Source organism: Gasterosteus aculeatus, chromosome 5 (assembly GCF_964276395.1).
Source record: "Gasterosteus aculeatus chromosome 5, fGasAcu3.hap1.1, whole genome shotgun sequence".
NCBI lineage: Eukaryota > Metazoa > Chordata > Actinopteri > Perciformes > Gasterosteidae > Gasterosteus > Gasterosteus aculeatus.
The window spans coordinates 967289-990463 of NC_135692.1; the positions used below are offsets into that span (position 1 = coordinate 967289).

At 48.0% G+C, this 23175-nt stretch overlaps 1 protein-coding gene across 16 annotated transcripts in view; it reads right to left on the bottom strand.

Moving 5' to 3' along the window:
* Positions 1–23175, bottom strand: part of myocd (myocardin) — an 89060-nt gene that overhangs the window by 18283 nt on the left and 47602 nt on the right. For 8 of the 16 annotated variants that reach the window (XM_078103068.1, XM_040177074.2, XM_078103063.1 and 5 more), the window contains exons 1-2: positions 3689–3973; positions 313–378 (exon numbers count right to left, since the gene is read on the bottom strand). The exons of 4 other annotated variants lie outside the window; for them this stretch is intronic. In XM_078103068.1, coding sequence (XP_077959194.1) covers positions 313–378; positions 3689–3743 — 121 coding nt within the window. In that variant the 5' untranslated portion in view covers positions 3744–3973. Of the gene's footprint in view, positions 1–312; positions 379–488; positions 587–3688; positions 3974–23175 lie in introns of those variants that run through there. 4 more of the 16 variants (XM_078103070.1, XM_040177070.2, XM_078103065.1 and 1 more) reach the window with 3 other exon arrangements.

Below are 23175 nucleotides of genomic sequence, written 5' to 3' on the forward strand. Positions count from 1 at the left end.
CACATCACCCAAATTAAACACTCTAAGTATGTAACTATTAGGAGTTGGGTTTTATTGTGCAGGGTCTGAAACACTACTACTATCAATCACTAAAGATAAAGTACGTCCCCATTGCTCTGTACAATCCACAAAACATGCATTTGGTTTACCTTCAGTGCATTTAGATGTTGCTTTGAACATGTAAACTGTATTACTTATTGTTGTCTACTTGCCTGTTCACTGTATTTACAGTTGTTCATATTGCATTTAGAGGCACGTGAGTGGAAAGGCGTGTGTGCGTGTGACGCCTGCGTGTTGGAAGGCGTTACTCACGAGGCATGATGCCTTGGTCTGCCAGCTGCTCTCGTGTCCTCCTCTGCTGAAGTCTTAACTGTAGGACTAAAGATGGAGGAGGAGGAGGAGGGGAAGAGATGGAAAAGAGATGTGGACAGACAGGTAAGAGATAGACAAAAAGCAGGAAAAGACTGAGAATTCAACAGTCTACTCACAATTTGGACCTGCAGTGTGATTAAAATAAAGACTGCTGGTCAGGACCTGTGGCACCGCACGCTGCGGCGCTCTGCGCTTCTAATACAACGCCATATATCCAGTCCAGTAAACACGGGGTTAACGTGGGGAGGTCAAACCAAACATTAGTTAGCTTAGTTTTAGAGAACAAGGCACGTTTGGCTTAAGACTACTACATTTATAAAGTGAAAAGTAAATTTGATCTGGTGAACTCAAAGACAAAAAGCAGCTCACTAGTTTTACGCAGGAGACAGTTGTCTCTTCTATAACCTGTACAGGTTATTTATTGTTCTACTCCTCCTCATCACACGCCAACAGCATTGTCACATAATGACAGGCGGCTTTACGTTGTAGCTCAGTGGATCGCATGCGTGGACGAAACCTCACTGCATCCAACAAACTGAGCAGCTCTGAAATACACACAAAGGCTAACCGGGAATAAATGAACTAAACAAATGAAATGTATTTCATTTGGTGTTTCTGTCATTAACGGATATTTAATGAGGATGTCTTGGTGAGTGTGTGTGTGTGTGTGTGTGTGTGTGCGCGCGCCTCATAACAGGTAAGTACGAAGCACTACGGCCCGTCACAGTTACACTAAACCACCGCATCACTGATCCTACTCTCTGAAATGAGAGAGAACACGCTCCTCCATACATACAGAACACCCTGCTGACAAACATCTGTGAGCAGGATGCAGGCAGCGATAAACACGGCTCCTGGCTTTAAACAGATGTGCGCGTGTGTGGTCCGCGGCGCGTGTGCCCGTTCCCCTGTGTGTGTGTGTGTGTGTGTGTGCAGAGGTGGTCCGGTGCGGCGTGCGGGGTCATAAACACAGAGCCTCCCCCGTGTCTGTGGCGTGTTTTCCCTCCTCGTGGTTATCTGGAGGTTCCTGGGTCTGACACACGTATGATGTGTTCCTCTCTGCTGCTCTCCCCCGTTGTTGATTCATTTTACTGTCTTTTGGGACTTTGTGGTCTTAACGTAAGGATTTTGTTGCCCCCCATTATGCAACAGCAGCACCTTCCCTTCAACTTTAGCATCTCCCAGAGGAAACGTGGGCGTCAGCAGCTGGCTGAATACTGAACACTGGAAAATGTAAAAACCTCGGAAAAGGTTGAGTGAAAATTGGATTTGGGATAGTAATCAATTAATCCACAGTTCTCCGACAAAGAGCGCTTAATCTCACAGAACTCACTGTGCTTTTTACTGTGCTCTTAGTAATCGTGCTGCATTAAATACTGAGCTTTAATTCTAACAAAACACCCAAAAATGGCTAAAATCCTGAAGCACTTGGTAGGACTTCTGCCCCGCTGACAAAACGAGCTAAAACACGACGGTTAGTCACGAGAGGCCGAAATTCAACCGTATATATGCTGATGTCATGTCAGAATTCTGCAGTGTGTTTAACGTGAACGCTGCTCAACATATTACAAGATGAAAGATTGTGCAGCAGCTGCCATGAACTCGTCTTCCTCCTCCTTTTTCTGGCCTGCAGAGTGAAGCGATGCAGAAAGAGGACGAGCGGTGGAACCACAGAACCAGACCGCCGCTCTGTCAGCGTTCACAACGTCCGACAACAAAGGACGTACAAATCTACAGCAATACTTACAGGTTCTCAGGTCTACAGTGTAAACTAAGGATTATTTCACTGGTGAAGTGGTGATAATTACAGACGCCAGTGTAGATATTTGGAGATTTACTGCGGTTTAAAGCCCCGCGACAAGAAATATGGTAACAACACACTTTGTCACCTCAACTGGGCTGCGTTTGTCTCTCTGCACAAGCTGGAGTGTGTTTGTATGAGCGTGACTGTACAGCCTCTAACAGATAGGAACTCCTGAATGAAGACTCGGGTTCATTACCGCTGCATACGGTGAAAATCCGCCTGCAGGCAGAACGGCAAGTCTGATCTCATCACATTATTGAACATAGTCAGTGGGAAAGTAGAAATAAAAGCCTCTTGAGCTTAAAAGTCAAACCATTGTAGGTAAATTGGTGTCTGTGTGACTGTTTAGTCTCATATTATTATAAGTACGTCTACAACTTTTCAATAGTCAAAAAGGGAAATGAATTAATGTCATTAATCAACTTGTCTTATTCCTAAAGTACGTGTTGCATTGACCTTCTGTCCCCCACCAGCTAAAAGCCGCGTTCATTTCTCCTTCAACCACTAATTTGACGCCTCTCCAGAGTCCTGGCGAACACGTTCGAGCTGTCAATCAAATCGTCACGACAACGAGCCGCTAACACGGCGCCACGGAGCCTCGGCCCTTCACGGGGATCTTTATCGCTCCAGCTCCACGCCGGCAGCAGCACTTCTCATGGTTCGCGGTGCAGAAGGAGCGACGGCTGGCGGTTTTCACGCGGCGCTGAATCTAACCGGAGCTGCTCCAGCCTAAAGAACGGCACATTTAGCACGAGCACGTCGGGCGATTTTCACTTTCACAGGCAGAACATGCGCCCTGCATGGACAAGGTCAGAGGCTCCGACTGCAGCATCTTGCGGACATCGATGAAGACGCTCATCATCTGTACACGTCGCCCCGCTGAGCAGAAGCGCGTCAGCGAGAAGCCTCCCGCTGCTGCATCGCGTCGTTTCCCTCCCCTAAACAACTCGGAGGAAGAGCATCATTTACTCTGCCGGCAATTACAGCTCAGAGGAAAAAACTGCTGTGAAGACTGAAGCCGCTCGGCCACCAGTGTGAATTCACTCGTGCCACCAGTTTCAGTTCCCTCAGGGAGGTGGCAGTGTTGATCCGACTACACGCTCAGCCTCATGGACCAATGTGGAAAATAAAGACAGAACGTGTGCGTCTGTGACGGAGTTTGTGCGTGAAGGAGATCGATGGACACAAAGCCCCAACAGCTGCTGCGTCTTAAGGGGAGTTTAAATCAGCCATGTCGTCCTCTCTTTGATACACACCCGCACACGGCTACACGTCGGCCTCCACGTCAAGATAACCTCTGACCCCTCCCCCGTCGGCCTGCGCACAGGTCAGCAACAAGTGCACCAACCTGCCGGGATCGTCCAACGCGTCAGGCTTCTTCAGGGGGTCTGACCCGCTGTCACCAAACAGCAGACCCTCAGTGTCAACACAACTGCACCCACAACAGACGCACACAGGATTCCCTTCAAACTGCTGCGAGGCGCTTAAGAATAAACCGGGTCTCTGACTTACCTGATCTGAACTTGCTTCTTATCAGAATGGAGTGTTCAGAGCCCAGAAGAGTCATAATGCGTTCAGTACAGTTCCAGTGTTCAAAAGTTGTAAAAGGAAGCGACACACTCTTGGGCAGCGCGACACACTTGCGCCCCGCCGGGCTCCAGGCTGAGGTGAGATGGAGTGGAGCCAGCTGTGGAGGGGAGGTGTCTGCTCCCTCCTGCCTCTGCTCTCTCTCTCTGAGAGATGTGGGAGTCTGCAGGCCAGTGAAGCTCTGGTCCCATCGAGCCGAGAACTAGGAGCAGGGCCCGGGACGACAGGGAGATATGCCCCCCTCGGGGAGGGGCTACCCGGCGAGGGTTTCCTCTAAGCCCCGCCTGCCACCGCCCACAGGCTGGACAGCGCTTCCTCCCGGGCCTCCAGAGTAAATATATCTGCCTATCAGCCCTGCTGACTGTCATTACAGCTGAAAGAGGGGGGGGATCAAGATACTGGAGCCACCGAGGAGAAAGTAGGAAAAGCAGGAATGCATCAAGTTTCATTTATTACCTTGTGACAGCAGACACAAGAACAACATGTCGAAGTAATAATGATACCAAAGTGTTGGTCCCATTCTCCTTTACTTTGACTGGTCGAAATAGAATAGAATAGTCTGCAGAAAGCTAAAGAGGCTTATGGCTCAGATACAGTATGTTGCTGTTTGAGTCAATGACTTCCCCCCTCTTCATTTAACCTTTTCTTTTTCCATATGCTTCGTAAAGGCATCATTTATGAAGAGACGTCATCTGAAATAAACTTCTCATGTCTCTCCCTTCTGAGCGTCACGCTGACTTATTGATGCACGATCAGTTGAAGGCAGTCGGTCAGCGTGCGGCTGAGAAGCCGGAGTTCATCTTCTTTCCAGCGCCGTCCGTCCGGCTCCCACGTACCGATTCTCACAGTCCACCGACTGCACGTCCCCCCATCCGCAGCAGAGCGAACGGACGCCGCAGGTTCATCAGCACAGCAGAAAGACAAGTGATGGCCGCCGTCCCAGAGGACCACGGATCCCACTCTGAAGTTACAGCTGAGAACGTGAGCAAACACGGTCACAACATTACGGTTTCAAACAGGCAACTGGTTTATTTTTCCTAAGCAAGACATTTAATATATGGAGCTGAATCCCCATTTAGTCACTAACATACATATGAGTCAGAAACTGATACAAGTTCAAATACAGCCACCAACACCTGCAAAGCAGATGTGCAAGACGAAACAAACAAGATGCATAGTGATTCATCGGCGTGGTTTTTATTCTTCTTTACCAAGAGCCAACGCCTCCCACCAGCCTTAACTATGTGAACGTGGTCTCTCCGTCAGTGAGGCGCGGTGACCGATTCAGGCGGATTTTACTGATTGTTCATTGTTTGTTTCAAAAGGAAGCTTTGCTTATTTTGAGAATTAATTGAATCTTAAAACCAGACCCCCAGTGGCAGAAGTCCTTCTCCACGTCGAGGGTCTGCAGCGGTCCTTCTCCATGCGGAGGGTCTGCAGTGGTCCTTCTCCACGTCGAGGGTCTGCAGCGGTCCTTCTCCACGTCGAGGGTCTGCAGCGGTCCTTCTCCACGTCGAGGGTCTGCAGCGGTCCTTCTCCATGCGGAGGGTCTGCAGTGGTCCTTCTCCACGTCGAGGGTCTGCAGCGGTCCTTCTCCACGTCGAGGGTCTGCAGCGGTCCTTCTCCACGTCGAGGGTCTGCAGCGGTCCTTCTCCACGTCGAGGGTCTGCAGTGGTCCTTCGCCATGTGGAGGGTCTGCAGTGGTCCTTCTCCACGCGGAGGGTCTGCAGCGGTCCTTCTCCACGTTGAGGGTCTGCAGTGGTCCTTCTCCACATGGAGGGTCTGCAAAGGTCCTTCTCCATGTGGAGGGTCTGCAGCGGTCCTTCTCCACATGGAGGGTCTGCAGTGGTCCTTCTCCACATGGAGGGTCTGCAGTGGTCCTTCTCCATGTGGAGGGTCTGCAGTTGCCCTTCTCCACGCGGAGGGTCTGCAGTGGTCCTTCTCCACATGGAGGGTCTGCAAAGGTCCCTCTCCATGCGGAGGGTCTGCAGTGGTCCTTCTCCACGTCGAGGGTCTGCAGCGGTCCTTCTCCACGTCGAGGGTCTGCAGCGGTCCTTCTCCACGTCGAGGGTCTGCAGCGGTCCTTCTCCACGTCGAGGGTCTGCAGCGGTCCTTCTCCACGTCGAGGGTCTGCAGCGGTCCTTCTCCACGTGGAGGGTCTGCAAAGGTCCTTCTCCATGCGGAGGGTCTGCAGCGGTCCTTCTCCACGTCGAGGGTCTGCAGCGGTCCTTCTCCACGTGGAGGGTCTGCAAAGGTCCTTCTCCATGCGGAGGGTCTGCAGCGGTCCTTCTCCACGTCGAGGGTCTGCAGCGGTCCTTCTCCATGCGGAGGGTCTGCAAAGGTCCTTCTCCATGCGGAGGGTCTGCAGTGGTCCTTCTCCACGCGGAGGGTCTGCAAAGGTCCTTCTCCACATGGAGGGTCTGCAAAGGTCCTTCTCCACATGGAGGGTCTGCAGTGGTCCTTCTCCACGTGGAGGGTCTGCAAAGGTCCTTCTCCACGTGGAGGGTCTGCAAAGGTCCTTCTCCATGCGGAGGGTCTGCAGTGGTCCTTCTCCACGCGGAGGGTCTGCAAAGGTCCTTCTCCACGCGGAGGGTCTGCAAAGGTCCTTCTCCACATGGAGGGTCTGCAAAGGTCCTTCTCCACATGGAGGGTCTGCAGTGGTCCTTCTCCACGTGGAGGGTCTGCAGCGGTCCTTCTCCACGTGGAGTGTCTGCAGCGGTCCTTCTCCACATGGAGGGTCTGCAGCGGTCCTTCTCCACATGGAGGGTCTGCAGCGGTCCTTCTCCACATGGAGGGTCTGCAGCGGTCCTTCTCCACACAGAGGGTCTGCAGCGGTCCTTCTCCACATGGAGGGTCTGCAGTGGTCCTTCTCCACGTGGAGGGTCTGCAGCGGTCCTTCTCCACATGGAGGGTCTGCAGCGGTCCTTCTCCACACAGAGGGTCTGCAGCGGTCCTTCTCCTCGCCTTTATCTTCACCCTGTTTATCCACAAGAGCCCGTCTCCGGCTTGTCTTTGTCCCACAGTTATTATTCTCTTAAAATATCCACCAATTTCCTACCAGGCCACCATACTGCTGCTACTGTAAATAAAGGGCCTTTTCTCCACATTGTGCCGCAGCACTAATCAGTCATTGAGAGGCTTGTGCAGCAACAGCTCACTGCTTCTGCCGCGATCCATTTTAATCTCTCCTCACCATAAACACGACTGGGCCTTTGTTACGGAGGAGCCTCCACACACACACACACACACACACACACACACACACACACACACACACACACACACACACACACACACACACACACACACACACACACACACACACACACACACACACACACACACACACACACACACACACACACACACACACACACACACACACACACACACACACACACACACACACACCATCTATTCGCTGCTGCTAGCACGCTGGCCTTCTGAAAACAGACACAATGCTCAGTCAAATATTTACAGAGAGGCTTCTGGGGCTGCAAATCCATCGCAGACATTTGCGGGTTTATCTTGTATGAGCACACACACACATACACACACACACACACACACACACACACACGTTCTGCGTCTTAATTAGCAGGTGAAAGTGCTTAAAGTGCAGCTCTGTCAGAGGGTTTGACAGTGTACACACAGCGTCTCAGAGAGATTCCTGAAGAGGTCACACAGCCCCGGCTTAATCCTCCCCTTTAATTGGGCCCTATGTCAACGGATGTGACAAGTCTCATCTGAACTGTCTGGGTGTGTGTGTGTGTGTGTGTGTGTGTGTGTGTGTGTGAGAGAGTGTGTGTTGGATTGAGATCCTGCTCATATACCAATTAGACAGATTCAAGTGCACGTAACATAGCAGTGTGTCACAGTCCAGCTCTGCTTTAGGAGCCACACTGCAAATGCAAGAAGTCATACGGCTTCGCAAAAAAGTCCTTTCAACGGTTCATCGGCCCAAAACAATGACGGAATTTCTTGTGTTAGTGATAAAAACGAAGGTCACATTCAGCGAGGGAATTACACCTTTATGTAAGATGTGACGCTGGTCACATTGTGGCCGTCAGTTACAATGGAAGCTGATTCGTCGATACTCACGTGCTCTGAGCGTCCAGCTGTCCCTCAGCCATCTAGTGATGGACCATGTGCTGGACACCAGGACATCCGTCCCTCAGCCATCTAGTGATGGACCATGTGCTGGACACCAGGACATCCGTCCCTCAGCCATGTAGTGATGGACCATGTGCTGGACACCAGGACATCCGTCCCTCAGCCATGTAGTGATGGACCATGTGCTGGACACCAGGACATCCGTCCCTCAGCCATGTAGTGATGGACCATGTGCTGGACACCAGGACATCCGTCCCTCAGCCATCTAGTGATGGACCATGTGCTGGACACCAGGACATCCGTCCCTCAGCCATCTAGTGATGGACCATGTGCTGGACACCAGGACATCCGTCCCTCAGCCATGTAGTGATGGACCATGTGCTGGACACCAGGACATCCGTCCCTCAGCCATGTAGTGATGGACCATGTGCTGGACACCAGGACATCCGTCCCTCAGCCATGTAGTGATGGACCATGTGCTGGACACCAGGACATCCGTCCCTCAGCCATGTAGTGATGGACCATGTGCTGGACACCAGGACATCCGTCCCTCAGCCATGTAGTGATGGACCATGTGCTGGACACCAGGACATCCGTCCCTCAGCCATGTAGTGATGGACCATGTGCTGGACACCAGGACATCTGTCCCTCAGCCATGTAGTGATGGACCATGTGCTGGACACCAGGACATCTGTCCCTCAGCCATGTAGTGATGGACCATGTGCTGGACACCAGGACATCCGTCCCTCAGCCATGTAGTGATGGACCATGTGCTGGACACCAGGACATCCGTCCCTCAGCCATGTAGTGATGGACCATGTGCTGGACACCAGGACATCTGTCCCTCAGCCATGTAGTGATGGACCATGTGCTGGACACCAGGACATCTGTCCCTCAGCCATGTAGTGATGGACCATGTGCTGGACACCAGGACATCCGTCCCTCAGCCATGTAGTGATGGACCATGTGCTGGACACCAGGACATCTGTCCCTCAGCCATGTAGTGATGGACAGATGGCTGAGGGACAGATGTCCTGGTGGTGACACAGCAGCTTGTAAAACACTTCCTGTCTGGTTGTATGAAGTCTAAGAGAAAATATTTATCTCCTGATTTAATTCCTCAGTCTACATTGTAAACATGAGCTCATGGTCTCTGGTTTCAAGTCTTCTTCATGCAGCATGATGAGTCAAAGCGAATATAAAGCCCAGCGTAGCGTGACTGACAGGTCAGCGGAGTCATACATGACATCTCTACGTCACATTCCAAACACGCTAACCTGCATCATCGGAACGAAACACAACGAGGAAGCCGTGGCCGTCCCCTCCTCCCCCCGGCCTGCTGAGCACCTCTGGTCTCCATCTCCCACCCCATCACACACACACTCCACACATTCTTCTTCTCCTTGATGGTTTAATGTACAACAAACTCTTCACTCTAAAACCACTTGATAAGCAGTTGACTCGCTGTCCTGGTGTCCAGCACATGGTCCATCACTACATGGCTGAGGGACAGATGTCCTGGTGTCCAGCACATGGTCCATCACTACATGGCTGAGGGACAGATGTCCTGGTGTCCAGCACATGGTCCATCACTACATGGCTGAGGGACGGATGTCCTGGTGTCCAGCACATGGTCCATCACTACATGGCTGAGGGACAGCTGTCCTGGTGTCCAGCACATGGTCCATCACTACATGGCTGAGGGACGGATGTCCTGGTGTCCAGCACATGGTCCATCACTACATGGCTGAGGGACAGATGTCCTGGTGTCCAGCACATGGTCCATCACTACATGGCTGAGGGACAGATGTCCTGGTGTCCAGCACATGGTCCATCACTACATGGCTGAGGGACGGATGTCCTGGTGTCCAGCACATGGTCCATCACTACATGGCTGAGGGACAGCTGTCCTGGTGTCCTGGAGTAAAGGTTAGCGTTATTTATTGTGCGTCACATGGTTTCATCTGATGAGACGGTAGCAGAATATTTTTGTGTTGCTTGTGTATAATATATATATATATTTTATATACACACACACACATACATATTTATATCTACATTGTATAGTTGTTACATGTTTCTTACCCTCACCTGTTTTTGCTTTTTGTGTCGTCCGTTTATATTTTTCTCGTCCATTTGTATAAAGAAAATGTTTGTATAGTGTTTGGAGAGTGAAGGTTAAACTGGAGTCAAATTCCATGTCTGCATAAACCAAATCTGTTTGAAAGTATGAAAAAACATCTAAGCTGAGCAGCCAAAACGGTTCTTTAGTCTGATTTCACTTTTTATTTGTATTGCGTCACTTCATCGTTCCCTTTTCACGATCCAGTGTTTAAGTAGAAGTCATGCTGTAGTCAGCCATCGTTTATCGTTTAGCTGCGCTTAGAGAGCCAAAGGGGTGAGACGGGGCTACATGATGAAAGTTGGAGTAGTCAACCGAGAAACTTGAGAACTATTTAGTGGCGTTTATCTGCAGCCAATCAGTCTTATCAGGAAACGGAGGGTTTCTCACGACACAAGTCTGCACACTGAAAACAATAAGACGGGAATGCAAACAAACGCAGTGACACATAAAGAATATGAGAGGGCAGAGAGGGGGACAGAGGGGGACAGAGGGGGACGGAGGGGGACAGAGGCCACGGTGCATCAACCAGGCTGGAGGGGCCACGTATTTACTGGGAAGAGGTGAAGAAGGCCGGGAAAGAACCACGTGGACGGAGTCCTGCAGTCGGTTCCAGCGTTATAATGAAGAGGTTCTAGGAGGAGCGAGCCGAGTCCAAACCAGAGGGGACAGGAAGACGGGCTGGAGCCAACAACCTCCCCCCCGTCAAGTCCCGTCCCCCCATCTCTCCATCTTAACCGGCTGCGTGGCTGTTCGATCGCGGCCTCCGCGGGTCACAGCGGCGCTACGCGTAAAGGTCAGTGTGCTAGAGAGACGCAGGGAGACACGGAGACGCAGGGAGACACAGGGAGACACGGAGACGCAGGGAGACACGGAGCCGCAGGGAGACACAGGGAGACACGGAGCCGCAGGGAGACACAGGGAGACGCAGGGAGACACGGAGACGCAGGGAGACACAGGGAGACACGGAGACGCAGGGAGACACAGAGACGCAGGGAGACGCAGGGAGACACGGAGCCGCAGGGAGACACGGAGCCGCAGGGAGACACAGGGAGACACGGAGCCGCAGGGAGACACGGAGCCGCAGGGAGACACGGAGCCGCAGGGAGACGCAGGGAGACACGGAGACGCAGGGAGACACGGAGACGCGGAGACGCAGGGAGACACAGGGAGACGCAGGGAGACGCGGAGACGCAGGGAGACGCAGGGAGACACGGGGAGACGCAGGGAGACACGGAGACGCCGGGAGACAGGGAGACGCAGGGAGACACAGGGAGACGCAGGGAGACACAGGGAGACACGGAGCCGCAGGGAGACACAGGGAGACACAGGGAGACGCAGGGAGACGCGGAGACGCAGAGAGATGCAGGGAGACACGGAGAGATGCAGAGAGACGAAGAAAGACACGGAGACACAGGGAGACACGGAGCCGCAGGGAGACACAGGGAGACGCAGAGAGATGCAGGGAGACACGGAGAGATGCAGAGAGACGAAGAAAGACACGGAGACACAGGGAGAGACGCAGGGAGACACAGAGATGCAGAGAGACGAAGGAAGACACGGAAACACAGGGAGACGCAGGGAGACACGGAGAGACGCAGAGAGACACAGAGACGCAGGGAGACACAGAGAGACAAGTCATCGGAGCAGAGAGTCTCAACATGTAAAAACCCCAAAACACAGACGAGATACTGGTTTGTGTTATTGTGGTTGTTTAGGTTTCAGCAAATGACTTTGCCTCCGCCGCAGTCTGCTGGCAGCGGCCTGGGGAGGACGGGGGGAGGACGGGGGAGGGGGGGGTGGAAGGGGGGGGTCAATGTCTGTGAGGCTTCAACGCAGAGACGAGGCCTGCATCAGCACAGCTTAACTCTAACTCCTGCCTATTACCGAGGGCTATGGGCCGGCTTTATGTGGTATTCCTGAAACTTTGCTATCAGATATTTAATAACTCAAAGTCGACTTTGTTGTTGTTAATGTGTGCGTCCGTGACTAACGGGCCAGATGAAAGAGGAGCCACCAACTATGTCAGACAAATGTCTTCCATCATGCTCGAAGGAGATATAAAGAGAAGACAATTATGTCAACATTTGTGAAACTATAGTTAGAAGTATTCCAGGGACAAACACAATAGTCGGTACGTCGGCTCGCTGAGAGATGATCGTAAACTGAAACTACAGGAAAACTGAAGACGATTCACAGCTCTTCTCAGAGTTAGAACCTACACATCCAGGCTAGAATAGTGTTATATTTTATACATACATACAATATCCTATTGGCTTGATAATGCTTTTTATTTGTTAGCTGATCGTAGTGGCGCTTTCTGATTCAATTTTTGAATGCAATAGGAAAAATGGATGCTGCATTGAAGTGGACTAGGAGTCACTTGCATAAATGTGACAATGCCAAGAGAAACTTTTGTGATTAGAAATAAGGCCAAGCACAGCATCATGACAAAACTAACAGACGACACAACGGAAAGACCCAACAGATCTGGTTCGCCGCGTCGGTCGAACTATTCCAAATAGCCTCTCTTAAACGGCCTGTCAGCCAGCACATTCTTTCCCTCGATGAGGACGGGCCAGAGCCATGTTTTTGTTGGTATGACCCCACCCCAGACACCCCCTTCCCCCGCTGACGTCTGTTTGACGGAGTAAAACATGCTCCTTCAGACACTGATACCAGGTCAGATATTTCTGTTTTCGCCGGGGTTCCACTGCAGTGGGATCTGATCTGGGGACAGCGTTTGAGGCGGCTGAAAGACAGCGCAGACTGGGTTTGCCACGGGCAACAAAGTGATCCCTATGAACAGAGCTGCTATCTGCTGGACCGGACTCTACTTGACCCCACAGGTCCACAGATGTATTTATAGGACCATGTCCTGCTATGTTTCTGTGGGTTTATCTTCATTACGTGCGCACGTGTGTCTCATGTGTTTGCACGCCCGCCTAGACAGAAGTATGAGTCTTATCAGCACCATGGGATATTCATCAGGGGCGACATGTTCTGCCGTTCTCTGTTCAAACCAAACACATCGCTACATGTGCGATCTGGACTCTGCGGGATGTTGAGAGGCCTGACTTATGCGACCCGTCAGTAAGAACTAACGCTATCATCACGCAGACCCATTGATTCGGAACATTGCCTTTTGTATTATTTTTCCAGTGATAGGTGATTTGGTCGGACAAACCTTTCTTTCTTCCTTTCCCGATTCTGAAAGCTGAAACAACAAGGGGGCACCAACCGCTACATGGTCCTGCTTGCTTTTAACACCCCAGGGACGCTCAGTGGGTGATGATCGAATGTTGTTCTAGGGTTCTGAAAGGGGCTACATATCTACATGTGTGTGTTTCTTGCTGTCTTTTTTCCTATCTCTGTGGTCTGTGTGTGTGTGTTTAGCCCAGGACACCTTTCCAGACTCGCAAGTTTTGGAAACTTGTAGAACTGTCGTGATTGAGAATAATAGGACAAAGCGAGGCTGATTCTGTTGATTCAACCAACAGGATTGTGAACTGTGGAAAAATATTGCCCTTACCTCATTGGTTATAGCAATTTCCATACCCTTGAGGCAGCTTGGGTTTGGAGTAGGCAGTCTATACTGAGGGCTTACATGGAAAAGACAAACCAAACAGAACTTTGACAGAAAAACTCACAGCCGACTTTTTTCCAAAGCTTTTAACCTCAACGTGCATCAGATTCAGTTGGTCACTTCTAAGGATGGGGCAACTTCTGGATTTGAAAAGTGGAGTCAATAAGGACGCTTCTTAAACCTGGATTCTCTCTGATGGCCGCGAAGGGGCGACTTTGTGGTTGTAGTCTATGGGAAAAGGACGTATCGATGTACAGGTCATTTGGCTGCGGTATTACAGGTTGATGTAGTACCTCAACATGCGTTTATGGTCCTGATCTCTAGTTTCAAGCTTGCATCATTACATCAGGAAATGATGGTTAATCTAGAGCCAACTAGACCAAAATCTACTATGTTACTGGGCTACTGTGATAGTGACAGGTCACTACCACTGTGATGTCTTTGTTTTATGTTTATTTTAACCATGTAAAGCGTGTTTGAGTATTTCAAAAAGCGCTATATTAGATAAAATGTATTATTATTATTATTCCTTCACGGAATCGTCCAAGTTGTCTTTATTCATTGTATTTTTATTAGGGCTGTCAATACAATTAATCACGATTGCAATTTGTTTTTCTCCTAAAGTCTAAATCTTCTTCTAAAGAAAATCTCAAATTAACGACTAGTAACTTTGAGAAAGCGTGCATTTTAGACACTGTTTAATTGTATTTTTTTAACACAAAACCACACACATTTGATCACCTTGGAGGCAGAATTCCACCGGGTGGAACATGTTGAACTAGTGACTCTTCATCATTTTACCCCTGTGTTTCGATCGCCCCACATTTAGTCAGGACGTTTTTAAACAACTGTCTTTTAGGAACATTGTGGTGGTCCTCTGCAGGGCAGATGTTGAGCTACCAACATGTCCCGGGCACTAGCAGTCCTATAGGGGTCCGTTTGCACCCGTCCCCCCTCGGTTTGACACGTGGAGGAATTCCTCTGCACAGTTGTTCTGTTTGTTTTACTTCCAATGCAAAAAATCTTCAGCCCCGTCTCGCTGTCTCAGATAATGTTAACTGACTGCAGAAAACGGTGGTTCCGCTTCCGGGGTCCACGCACAGCAGAAGTACCCTAAATTTTGTTCACTGCGTTGAAACATTTTATATTAATCTCAGCCACAATAATCGCATAGATGAACGTGTTCATTTTGACAGCCTTAGCTTTCTTTCATGAAGGTTAAGTGGAACCTCTGTGGTTACTGAGAAATATCTCGGTGTCGTGTTGCTCTCGTTTGGGAGAAGCTATAATAAACGGTGGCTACGTCCACTCACACATATAGTCTATGGTTGTAACGGAGACGTCTCAGTCATCATGAGATGGGAAGTATGGATACAAAGCACAACTTGTTGTTTAAACTCTAGCTCGAGTATCTGTTGACACAGAGCACTGATTTGAAAATTCCAAATTGATAACTAGCTCATGGTTTGGTTAATAGTTAAGCCTAGTTTATGCTTCTGCGTTTTCAGAGAGACGCAAGGACACGCTACGGTGGCCCTGAAGTGCAAAACACAACGGCAAATAGGAACGCACAACGAAATTAACTTCCTACGGAAAGGGTAGGGCCTTATAGCGGGTAGCAGAGGACGGACCCTTCTGATTGGACAGACGGACTGTCTGTCTTATAACCCTCTTAATCCTTTCGCCGGCGACGGAAAAGTGACCTGGACGATTCAAATTACCGTGACTTTAACTATTTGCACAATCGGATTCTGAAAGCTGAGAAATGCCGCTTTCTAAAGTGGGGGGACTGAGAGCCTGTGATGGGGGGGGAGTGAGCCGTGGACGCTACAGCTTTGTGGGAAGAAATGCGTAATATGAGCGCTTATACAAGCCGTCATTGGCGGACTATGAGGACGCCGGATGGCCTCTGATTCATGGAGGGAGATCTCCACAAACGAGGGGAACAAAGTCGTGGAGGAAACTACGGGACAAATGTGTCCTTGATGAAAAGCAGCAATGTGGATGTACGGGGCAATAAAGTCTATGATACATAAATAAAGCAACCAGCAACTTCCACACACAAAGACGTGACTCTCTAGGTCGTCTTCAACAAAACACGTGACTCCACCTGTTGTTCTGGAGGAGAATCGCTCTGCAACACACGCAAGACTTTACAACCAGGAAGTGAAACCAGTGCGTCGACGCGTAAAGACGCAGAAACACGCAGAAACACGCGGCGGCCTTTGGGACATATGCTGCGTGACGGCCTTTTGCTCTGCAGGACCTGCTGGCTATATGTGTCTGCTGGTCCCTTCATGGTAGGAGGAACTCGTTCGCACAACTGGGAGCTCCTGGACGTCTTCTTGTGAGGTTTAAGACCCGTCCGCACCAGTCCACAGTCTCTTGATTTTGCGGGAGCCTCTCAGCTTCGTTTGCAGGAGCGTTATTTCTTTGTGTTGTCGAGCCACCAAAGAATTACAGGAGCCATCTACAAGCCCTGGTTTCTCCATTTCTGTCATGGCCCAAGACCCAGGTGGTGACACCAAAAGCACAGCGAATTATTCGCGCAAGCAGCTTTCAATCAAAGTCAATGAACAGACACTAATGTTTGCAAGTGAAGCAAGTTTTACACAAGCGGCCCGAAGGACGCGAAGAAGCGACACCTTGAGCCAATACCTGAGCGGCTTCCACAGCTCAGCATCGTGTGACTGCTGCCATGTGATGACAACTGATAAATGTCATGACTTTAGATACAATTTCTTGTATTGCATCGAACGTCAAGACCGTCGATTAACGCTGGGCTTTCAAACAGGAAACACGTCGACTCCAAAAAGGTTCACTAGACCTTTGAGCTTCTACACCCAACTGAAGTTTACTTCATTTCAGTGCAGACAGCTTTGAAACAGACGTTGTACATTCTGTGTCCACAGTGTTTGCACAGATCGTTGCTAAGGATTACATGCCGTTCAAATGACTTTAAAGGTCACACCGATTACTCTGTTAATTAATGTTGATGATGATGTAATTAGCTTATTTAGCAGAGTGCGTGTAGCGTGACTTAACTACGACATGGGCGAAGCGCCCCGACCCCGGATAAGCGCTGGAAGATGGATGGACGGAGGAGAAAACATAAAGGACTCCGATACGAAGGGATTATCTCCACAACTCACAGAGCAAACGTGGTGGGTGAGACACACACAGTGTCACCGTGACCAGAGGTGTCAGTTTCTGCTCCACAACTCCTTCACACACACACACACACACACACACAGTGCACAGAGTGAAGTATGATGTCATGGGCTACCGTCCACGGAGTCGGGGAACAGGCCCATGATCACAGACTGACCTACTCAAAAGGCTCCAAACGAGCTGGGAGGACGAGGGGGAGACACGGGGGAGGGAGACGACTCCACAGTGTCCTCGACTGCAGAGGAATGACACTGGAATCAGAGAGGATGCTAGTGAGTCCACGTACTACGACCACGCTCAGCCTGGTCATGTTCTTTTGGTGATTACTGACTTTTGGATGTGTAGTATGTGTGACATGTAGGTTCGACAAACAATCAACACAAATCCACTTCTTCGGCTCCCAAGCACCTTACGGTTTTCCATTTGCATGGCCACCAAAGGCCACAAACGTCGGTCACGTGATGACTCCATCCGCCAATTAAGACAATGAGAAGGGATTGAAAGCTTCATCAAGAAAGCAAGTCAGTGGACCTTGAAAAATGTGTATTTTGTATATTGTAGTGTATAAGTATTGTGAGGGCCAGAGGGATTAGTGACGCAGAGTCAACTGTGGACAACAGTGATTCAATACTAATAAAAAAAAGTAGAAAATAACATTTTTAAGAAAAGTGCCAGCGGTAATGTGAAGTTTTACCACACTAAATATAAAGAAGTGTACCTACATAAATACGGAGCCAACACACTCACATCTCTACTGAGGTCTGATAAGAAGACTGGAGGTGCCAGCTGTCTGCAGAACACGCCCACATGTGTACACACATGAAGACCCGGTCAGGCGTCCTCTGTGTTTGCATGTGATGGGAGACACCTCAGCATTGCACTGACACTTCCATTCTCTGCATACTTCCCAAGAGCCTGCGAACCGTCCACCCGTCCCCTCGACTGTTCATCAGCTTGACGGACAGCTTGGAAATGTTTGGGCTTCTTGACATGTCTGAAGGCGCAATTTGTCAGATAAATGACTCTCACAAGCAGACTGCAACTGGCTTGTGAGACGAGGAGGAGGGACAGCAAAGTGGAGGAAGAGAAGCATTCAGCCAGGTCGTCTCTGTCACTGTGTCCTTTTCACTAATCAGGCCATCTTTCTTCCCTTTTCACATTTTACCTTCTTTTACAGTACGTCTGGTTTACTTTAAAAACTTTAAAGTAAACCAGACGTAGTGTGTATGAAGTGTCAAAAAGTGACTGAGATCTTCCCGTAGTGACCTTGTACTGTGATGTTTGGCAGCAGGTTGGTTGGGAACTCTCATCATTCCGTTCTGTTAGAGAGGTGAACACTCTCAGTCGCTGATAATGTCACATTCGCACCAATTCAGGGATTAATGGTAAAGAATACCCAAAACAATGATGGTAATTAAGGCATATAGTATTATCCATGTGTACATTCATGGGGGACAGCATTGTTGATGTAAATAAGACAAATACTATCCTGCTGGCGAGGCTCAGTTACAACAAACTTTCTACCCTAATATATATATATATATCATATATATATATATCATATATATATATATATATATATATATATCATATATAGACAAAGCAGATATAGTTTATTTATTTTCCTGTAGTATAAAGTAGACTTGCTTCTGGTGTGTCCTTTAACGCTTTAAAAAATATGCTCCTGGGTGCCATGTTTTACTTTACGTCCAGGGGACGTTTGGAGACACCGCTTGATGGATTCTCTCCAAACTTTAATGAAGAGAGTATGTACGACGAGGTTTATCAATCCCAACACTCAGCCTGGCTTGGAGGGAATGAAGCACACGACGGAGAGTGATGGAGAAACGTAATGATCTTGCGGAGCAGTGGACCAATATGTGCGGATGTGGCTCCACTGGCAAAGCATCGTGCAAACATACCGCTTGGTTACTGTATGAATCCACGCTTCATGTTATCCCACTATCACGATCCAAACCACAAGGACCAACGCAGGATTACAGGTCAATACAATCCACTGCTATATACATAGATAGATATATTGCTCCTTTAGATACGTTGACCACTGGACCAAAGCTTGATGGGACACTTACAGTTTCTCACGGATCACACTGGTTACTTCATCCAAGGAGGGTCTGTTCTGGTTAGACTTTTTCATCTGCGTTGTAAGAGCCATTTTGTCGTTTGGATTGCTAACCTCCCACCACTTAGGGGGGTGGAGCTATGTTTCAATTAGGCCCCAGGGTCCACACAATCAGCAGGATTACCTGCCACAGGTGTTGGTGTTTTGGAGGCAAATAGTTTTTTGACCGTGGAGCATTAGCACCTTCTGGTGTCGCGAGTGGTAAACAGTGTTATAATTACTCTCATTTTTTGAGAAACTGAGGTATCTTCTTTCCATGTTTGGAGAACAAAATAGATTCCAATCAGAGACTATTGGAGACGTCTCGGGGATGATTTCATGCGTCAAAACAAACAACACCAACCAAGGTGACCTCACTTTTTATAGGCAAAGGGGTCACTGTAAACATGATTACTCATTATTTGATGCTAAATACATTTTTCTCTGTTGACTATCCGACTCCAACCACTTTACTGTGTGTATCCGCGGTACTTCTTTTTATTTCCAACACACCGGACTTTTACAAATAACCTGACATTTTACAAGAAAAATAAAGACGCTGCTTCGTAAGGTCTGAATCAGCTCCTATGAGAGATAAACCGAGCTAAATAAATGACATTGTATGGCGATTCTGGGCTGAGACACTGATGTGTTCAAAAACACAGCAGACGTGTCCTCAGTCAGCCTGTCTATCAGCCTCTTCATTAGATACTGGATGTTTTATTCTCATTCCAGCCAGTCCAGAGTGTGTTTCAATCATCTGTACAATGGCCATTATCAGAACCAGCTGCCTCCCATTCAAATGGACATGTGCTTCTAACTGAATCCCTATTTCGACAAATGCAGCCAGTAGCCGACTTGTAAAAGCATAGAATGCATTATTTGTCTTATCCACAACCCATGAGGTGCATGGTGGAACACAGCTAAAGGATTTCAACCTGCATGCTGCTATTGTGAGCCTTGATACATGGCCGGGTTCAAAGTGTGATCAAAGTGATTAGAAGCAGGAGCTGTTGTACACGACTGATACAAGGCTGTGTTCTAAACAGAAGGAGCAGAGGCATTGCAAATGGATAAACTCCAATGTCAACACACATGCACCAGTGCTCAACACCCAGTTCCGCTGGTTCCTCACAGTGTAGTCCCAGGTGAGACATCTACGTCCCAAGTCAAGTCTTAAGTGAAGACAGGTAGGTCCCAGGTGAGACATCTACGTCCCAAGTCAAGTCTTAAGTGAAGATAGGTAGGTCCCAGGTGAGACATCTACGTCCCAAGTCAAGTCTTAAGTGAAGATAGGTAGGTCCCAGGTGAGACATCTACGTCCCAAGTCAAGTCTTAAGTGAAGACAGTTAGGTCCCAGGTGAGACATCTACGTCCCAAGTCAAGTCTTAAGTGAAGACAGTTAGGTCCCAGGTGATACATCTACGTCCCAAGTCAAGTCTTAAGTGAAGACAGTTGGGTCCCAACTGAGACATCTACGTCCCAAGTCAAGTCTTAAGTGAAGACAGTTGGGTCCCAGCTGACACATCTACGTCCCAAGTCAAGTCTTAAGTGAAGACAGTTGGGTCCCAGCTGAGACATCTACGTCCCAAGTCTTAAGTGAAGACAGTTAGGTCCCAGGTGAGACATCTACGTCCCAAGTCAAGTCTTAAGTGAAGACAGTTGGGTCCCAGGTGAGACATCTACGTCCCAAAGTGCAAGTGAAGTCAACGTTTCAATGTCTTGTCACCTGAAGTCATATTACTTACGATGTTATCAATATATTGTCATTTCCAGCTCGTTGAGGCAGATTTGGTCAGTTCCTGTGGGAGGAGCCTGTCATCATCTTATGGAATTCCTACTTCAGAGGAAGTTTGGTATATTTATACGATGTAACATCACAAGTTAGAATCTTATGATAGAAGCATAGTTTTGCTTTTGGAAATAGTTCTTAAAGGTTTTTAAAAAAAATATTTTTGGGATGCAGTATTAAATACTGCAAGTAAGTGTATTTCCTCTTTAAGTTGTTATACCCAAGAAAGAGATTAAGAAACTGAGTCCAACATTGTCAAGTGTTATTCTAAATAAAAATCCATGTGGCATCTTTAGTCTGTGCTAATGAAAGCAGCTCCACTAACAGCCTGGGATGCTGATGGTGACAAACCAACATGTAGACGACTAAAGGACGGACTAAAGGACGGACTAAAGGACGGTCTGCTAGTGGACGGTGTTATCTAAAGCTATGAAGGGGAGAGAGGCTGTGAAACGCAGTAAAACATTTTCTCTGACTAAAATAGCTCCTGTGGGAACATATGACCATGATTCGGTGGACCCCCCTTCACATACACGGCATACAGGTGATCAATATAAGAGATGATCCTTTTTGGGGGCTGTTCTCTCATGTCTGGAATGCGCTCCTGCTCTCACATCTGAGCTGTATATTGTGTTACTGTTTTCATTTCTACCGTGAGGATTTCTCCTCGTGGTAAAAATTCAACACCCAAAGCTCTTGTATCCACAATACAACACCTGGAAAAAGAAACTCTTCATTAATCTCCGCAGCCCTAAGAATCTATGGTTTTAAGCGCTCCTGTTTCCAGACCACATGTGAGGCGGCACAGCGGCGGGTCGGCAGAACCTCTGTTTTAGAATAACTCTGGGTTATTTTCAGGTCATTATGGGCGAGTGCTTTTCTGTTTAATATGCCACAGTTAAAGGGGACTAAAAATAGCCCCCTAGATGAAATGACCTAATCCTTTCCGGAGTTTGGAGGAATAGATATAGAGACGGTGTCTCTATATCTCTCAGACTAATAGCTGAAGAATGATTTATTAGAAAGCGCCACAGATTAGATCAGTGTGCTTGAAGTTGTGAATCATGTGCACTGATTACATACCTCTAGTGCAGTGCTTCTAAACCTTTTCTTAGTGTGGCACCCCTAAAAAATCATTTTAAAATAAAAAACTAAAGCAAATACGCGTGCACGTACCACTGCTCTGGTGCGTCTGCTAAACTGTGTGGACTTTCTTTTTCCACAATAATCCCAGATAAGCTTTTAAAGCTTTTATATTAAACATGGCGGGTATCTGTGGTGACAGATGAAAGAGGGAACTCCTTTAATTGAAGACTAACAAATACTGAACATTTTGAATGAAAGCTTCTTGAGTAAGCCACTTAATTCTCTCTATATTACATTTGTCCTTGCTCATATCCACAGCGTATATTAGCGACAATCACGGAAGGTTTAAGAGCCGCCCAGCTGAGTTTTTGTTTCCAGTGGACTGTAGCTTCAAATCTGAAAATCTCTTTCATAATAATAAAAGCCATTAAATCATAATAACATCTATTTCCCCTTCGATAAGCTATCTAAATGTCAGACAACCAATGAGGTCGTCCGTTGCCATTTCTGCTGCCTAAACATGGAGCACTAATGGTTTTTTTGAATAGTGTGCAATCCTACATTTGCACCTGTAGTTTGGAAAGTAAAAACTCATTATGAAGCATGTAACAAAGTATTTTTTAAAATCAAGTAACGCAGTTACAATTACTGAAATTGAAATGAGTTTGTTATTTGCGTTACTCTCTTTGTGACCGGCAAATAGTAGGTACACATCTGCCTTCCAGCACAAAATAGTTGTGTATCGCATTTCAGTAGTCTAGAGACAAGAGTTCCATTGAACAGCATCTGTATTATCGCTGAATAATGGAGCCCCATGACTCACTACCAACCAATCAGAACGCTGGATTTCATCTACCTGTATTATAAATAATGAGCATTAAACCACATCATGGTGCGGATAGATTCTCTCCTGGAAGTATGGACATTACTTTTCACTCGGCGAAATTAAAGAGCAAAAGGTAGTGGTGAGTTGTAAATGATGTGCAGGTTCAAAGAAGCGATCCACACATTCAAACCTGTGGAAGCTTCGACAAAGCTGGTAGCGAAAGACTCCAGCGCCGAGGATGCTGACAAGCAAAGCTCGACTTCACACGACTGCAGCCGATGAGTCAGGCAGAGCATCGATTACATTGACTGATCGGTATGTCATCCATGAGATGCATCATGTCAACTGTCCAGTCAGCTGCCTTCAGGCAAATGACTGAGACAGTTATCTTGTATGAAATGAAGTATTAAAAGGACTTTTGTACTACTGCTTGATTTGAAGGCCTGTTGATTACAATAAATAGGTCTAAAAAATATGTTTATTGTGTTTGACTTTTCAGTACTATTCATATTCATTATCATTTAAAAACAGACATAAAAGTTAACTTAAGTTACTTTTTAGAGTAACTCATTACTTTTGATACACAGTAACTGG